This window comes from Coregonus clupeaformis, chromosome 20 (assembly GCF_020615455.1).
Source record: "Coregonus clupeaformis isolate EN_2021a chromosome 20, ASM2061545v1, whole genome shotgun sequence".
Taxonomy (NCBI): domain Eukaryota; kingdom Metazoa; phylum Chordata; class Actinopteri; order Salmoniformes; family Salmonidae; genus Coregonus; species Coregonus clupeaformis.
The window spans coordinates 22,217,618-22,222,870 of record NC_059211.1 but is presented as its reverse complement, the minus strand read 5'-3'; the positions used below and the strand labels follow the sequence as shown (position 1 = coordinate 22,222,870).

The following is a 5,253-nucleotide window of genomic DNA, read 5'->3' as shown; positions in this document are numbered from 1 at the left end:
ATTTGCACCAATTGAGTGTGAGATTGTGTTGTGTATGTATATATGTATGTATGTATATTTTTTTACTGCTCTAGGGATATAACTATTGTTCGGATAACCTTATTTACTATTATGTATAAAAAAATTAAAAAAAGGTTTTACTCTTTATGCGATGCGCACTGCAGAGAACACTGGAAGAAGAATGATCACTGAATTATCCCAGTGAATTATTGTAAATGTTTGTTTATGTGTCAATGAATCCCATAAGGGATGAGTTGCCAACTGGCGATTTGGCCCGAAAATAAAATATGTCACCAACAGGGAGATAAAGAACTATTATACAAACAGTCAACACTTTTCATCACATTGTAAGTGTTTATTTAGCTGTTTTTAAATCGGATGAGAACGTCTGAACTGAAGTCTCAAAGAAACCTCCGAAACATAAAACTGCAGGCTAGATAACGACTAATGTCTGAATATGTTTTCAGTGAAGAGATGATCATTAACAAACTAAAATATCAAACGTACGCAGGATAAGCACTTGGATGAAACTCTACAATTTATACCAGTCTCCTAACTTTAAAGCCATGCCTGAGATGCGTTCAGGAGGATACAACCTACCGAACGTTGCAGATAGAAAAGTCATACATTTCTTTATGAACGTTGCACAAAGTTGTGCCCTACTGAACGAGGCCCTGGCTCTATCCTAGTCTGGTTTACACAGTCGTGTAGCGAGATGGACCAGGGCAGGAGCGGAAGGGAGAGGGTGAGCTGGGGAACTCAGCCAGAAAGACAGGGGTGTGAGGGGGCTTGGCTGTCACCAGGGCCTGCCTCCGTCTGCGCAGGGGCCGGTAACGGAAGCTGAAGGGCGGCCGAGCCACACCTGCCCCCAGCTCCTCGGAGGACGAGTCTGGAACTCCTGGAGAGACTGGAGTCTCCTGAGACTCCAAAGATTCGCTGGAGGACGAAGGGTTGGGGTTGGGGATAGGGGGGTTGGGGGAGATAAATGTAGGGTTGACCAGGACATTGGGGTCAAAGGGTTGTGGTTGGGGCTCCTGCAGAAGAGGAGGGGGTGCTGTGGGGTAGGAGGGGATGATAATGGGGACTTTGGGAACAAAGATGGGGACTTCAGGCATCGTTGGGGGTCGAGGAGGGGTCATGTCATGGAAAACATCAATGCCCTAGAGAAGAAGGTAAAATACAATAAAACAACACAACACAATACAACAATATATCACAACAATACAACACAACAATACAACACAACACAACAATACAACACAACAAAACAACACAACAATCCAGCACAACAATACAACACAACAATACAATACAACACAGTACAACACAACAATACAACACAACAATTCAACACAGTACAACACAACAATACAACACAATAATAAAACAGAGTAATAGAACACAACAACACAACACAATAATACAACACAACAATACAACACAACACAACACAGTACAACACAACAGCACAACACAACAATACAACAAAGTACAACACAACAATACAACACAGTACAACACAACAACACAACACAACAATACAACACAACAACACAGTACAACACAACAATACAACACAACAATACAACACAGTAATACAACACAACAACACAGTAATACAACACAACACAAGAATACAACACAACAATACAACAATACAACACAAATACACAACACAACAATACAACACAGTGCAACACAACAACACAACACAACAATACAACACAGTACAACACAACAATACAACACAACACAGTAATACAACACAACAATACAACACAGTACAACACAACAGTACAACACAACACAGTAATACAACACAACAATACAACACAGTAATACAGAACAACAACACAACACAACAATACAACTCAGTACAATACAACACAGTAATACAACACAGTACAACACAACAATACAACAACACAACACAACAATACAACGCAACAATACAACACAGTACAACACAACAATACAACACAACAACACAAAACATTACAACACAACAATACAACACAACATACAACACGACAATACAACACAATACAACACAACAATACAACACAACACAACAATATAACACAATACAACACAACAATACAACAACACAATAAAACAATAAAACACAGTACAATGCAACGCAATAAAACTCCCATCAGGCAATTTTAGAAAGGATTGTATAATATAGGATTCATCATGGGTCCAGTCAAACTGAGATTTCACTAAGATGTATTGCAGTTTAGGTTTGGACACCGTTTGTCTCTGCTCTCATTGAGTTGTATGTCTGCTGTTGTTTACAGCTCTTGTGACTTGTGCTCTGTCTCATTCCCAGAACTGAACAGATAAGCAAAGCCCAAGCCCAAACAAACAAAGACATCATGTAGGTGTATTGACAATACCTGTGGGTGGAATATTTCACAAGAGACATCCACGTCTGGCTGGCCGATAGCTCCGTACACAGCCCCCTTACAAAACCCAGCTGGCTGCAAGGGAAAGGTTGAATTTCACATTTTATAGACTATGGGGAAACAACACAATGGTTTGCAGTGGTATGGCATTTTATTTCATCTCCTCGATTCCATCCCCTCCACTTTTGGCAAGGCACTGTGATATAAAATGTTGCCATGGGTTCTGGCACATACGTACGTCTCCGCTCTTGTCTGTTGGCACACACATGCCCACATAGCCCTCGCGACACTCCTGCACGGTGTACTCGACTAAGGTGGCCGGCATGGGCCCACTCTGGGGGAACATAGACAATGACAGAAAAGATCCGCTCATGGGAAAAGCCTACCGTTAACATGTCTACTGCTCTCACTATATGAGATGCCTTGTGTACACGTTTAATCATCAAATAAAAATCAATCAATCTATAAGAGCAAGTTAGCAGCCTGGCTAGCTACCTGTGCGGAGGCCCTGGTGAGGTTCTGCAGAGCCAGGTTGGAGGGCAGGGTGCTCTGCGTGTTGAACTTGTGGAGGGTCAGCCCAGCGGCGTGCACCGCCTGGGGGCTGTCTACAGGCAGCAGCAAGGGGCAGGCTGGACATGTCTGCTGCAGCTTCTCTGGAGGGTCTGCAGGGGGAGAGGGGAGAGGGGAGAGGGAGAGGGGAGAGGAGAGAGGAGAGAGGGGGGGATTAGGTCCATTCCAGGTACATATTCTGCAAAGGCCTGCACAGAAGATCAGATCTTTGTGACACCTGAAGAAGGGTTTTAAAGTGTCTCGAGTGCACCCATTGAGGTCAAGTGCTGGGGTTGCCTATCTAGGTATGTAGAAAAGTGAGAGTACAGTATAGATACAGTACCAGGCGCCAGTGTGCAGTCATAGCTGTAAAGGTAGGAGTATCCCTCGGCTGTGTGGAGAATGGTGGTGTTGCAGTTCCCAGAGATTTGCTGCAAGGGGAAACAATGTCATCATCAATCAAATCATTATTGCTTGGACTCTATTAAATGCATCCAATCTCAGGGAAAACTCAGTCCAGTAGTTCTGGAGTATATTAAAACTATATTAAAAACTAGCGCAGAGACCAATTTCACCAACTTTCTATACTGAATTCTGCACGCTGAATGGTGAGGTCATTGTCTACGGACGGCCATGACAGTGTTTCTCGGGTCACGCCTCTACTGTACCACAGTATGTTATTAGTAACACGTCCAGTGCCGTTGGCGACAGAGGCAGTGAAAACTGCTGTGTGTTTATTAGGACAAAACAGGAACTTAAAGTCACTGATTCAGGTCCAGGAGTAGCAACTGTAGTGTACATCTGGGCACAATGGACGTGCTGGTGGGACTGTGAAATGGGGAAGGAAAAACTACTGCTGCTGCTGTGTGTGTGTGTGTGTGTGTGTGTGTGTGTGTGTGTGTGTGTGTGTGTGTGTGTGTGTGTGTGTGTGTGTGTGTGTGTGTGTATGATAAACATAATTAATTTCTGTATCAGGGTGACATACTGTTTCCATGAAGGGCCTGACGTCACATCGTTTCCAGGGTTTGGGGCTCCAGACATGACACTTGGTCTCCAACACATCGAGAAGGAGGTAGTAGACGTTTCCAGCTGGACCCTGAGAGACAAACATTAAAGATGGAGGAAAATATCAGACTCACAACATGAGCCTGTGTTTTCCCTCTCTTGGCCAGACTGAGATTTCCCTTCTATTCAGAATGGGTTTGCCAGTCTCTTACTCATTAGATAAAGAGCATACCATAGTGGCTAAAAGCCAGGTGTGTGTGTGTGTGTGTGTGTGTGTGTCATTTCAAGATAAGCCCATTATTAATCCTGCTCTCATGATACCACTATCCCAAGAGCTGATACACGAGAATCTGATCTAATTTTGACGTTACAACAGGTCTGCATCTCGTCACATAATATTAAAAGAATGCATACAGTACACAAGACACTTATGCCAATGCTCAATTAGCCTGGGGACAAGGCATACGTAGGCCCGACACAAACGAACACTCATTAGGCTAGTAGTTGATTTTCTTAAACGTAAATTCCCGAGTTTAAAATAAATTGACAGCAACATTCTTTGATAATAGACAGGAAACTGACCTGAGCGTGAAGATGAACGTTGGATATTCTATTGAGGGCAAATTTATACCCCATGGTTCTGTCTTCATTGATGTAGGTGAGCGCCAATTTGGAAAGCTTCTCCACAGCTTTGTCGTTGCAAGGTGTGGGCGATAACTCGATAATCTGTGCCCAGGCGCACAAAATATAAATTAACAGTAAAATCCAGATACATTTTCCCATTTTAATTGTTTTAATAAACTTTTTGTCGGCAAAGTGGAAAAATGTCAAGTGGAAAAAGATATCTTGTTCTCCTCCTACCACATCTGTTTACTTTGTGGCAGTGACTTTTGGAATCCAAAAGAAAACAGAGATTTTGAAACGGCGCCAAGAAAGAAAGTTATTTTATTTTATTGTTTTAACAAAACAAAAACAAAAACATGTTTCTTGAATAATTGTATCTGTCAAACCCGCTAATTGACGGAATATCTAGGCCCTACTACTAGCCTACAACTGCCTTTATGCATTTTCACATGTGATTTTCTACAATATACATAATATTATATGACAGAATATCCGAACGATTTGTGTCTAAAATGTAACCTAAACCACATCGACCACATGGTCAAAGTCTCCCAATGAAAAAGTGGTGACGTTGACTGACACAGTCCAAATTATGATCTGAAAATACAGCGGATCTGAACAGTAGTGCGCGATTTGCGTCTTGGTAGATTGCAGTTTGTCCTTTCAC

At 42.4% G+C, this 5,253-nt stretch overlaps 1 protein-coding gene across 1 annotated transcript; it reads right to left on the bottom strand.

The window, feature by feature from the left end:
* Nucleotides 1–340: 340 nt before the first annotated feature.
* si:ch211-262h13.5 (uncharacterized protein LOC571127 homolog) lies at nt 341–5,004 on the bottom strand. The gene is made up of 7 exons (XM_041840592.2): nt 4,545–5,004; nt 3,943–4,053; nt 3,301–3,388; nt 2,904–3,070; nt 2,647–2,742; nt 2,400–2,483; nt 341–1,160 (listed from the first exon to the last, which is right to left on the bottom strand). The coding sequence occupies exons 1-7, from the start codon at nt 4,743–4,745 to the stop codon at nt 696–698; spliced, it is 1,212 nt and encodes a 403-aa protein (XP_041696526.2). The 5' UTR covers nt 4,746–5,004; the 3' UTR covers nt 341–695.
* Between the last annotated feature and the right edge of the window lie 249 nt (nt 5,005–5,253).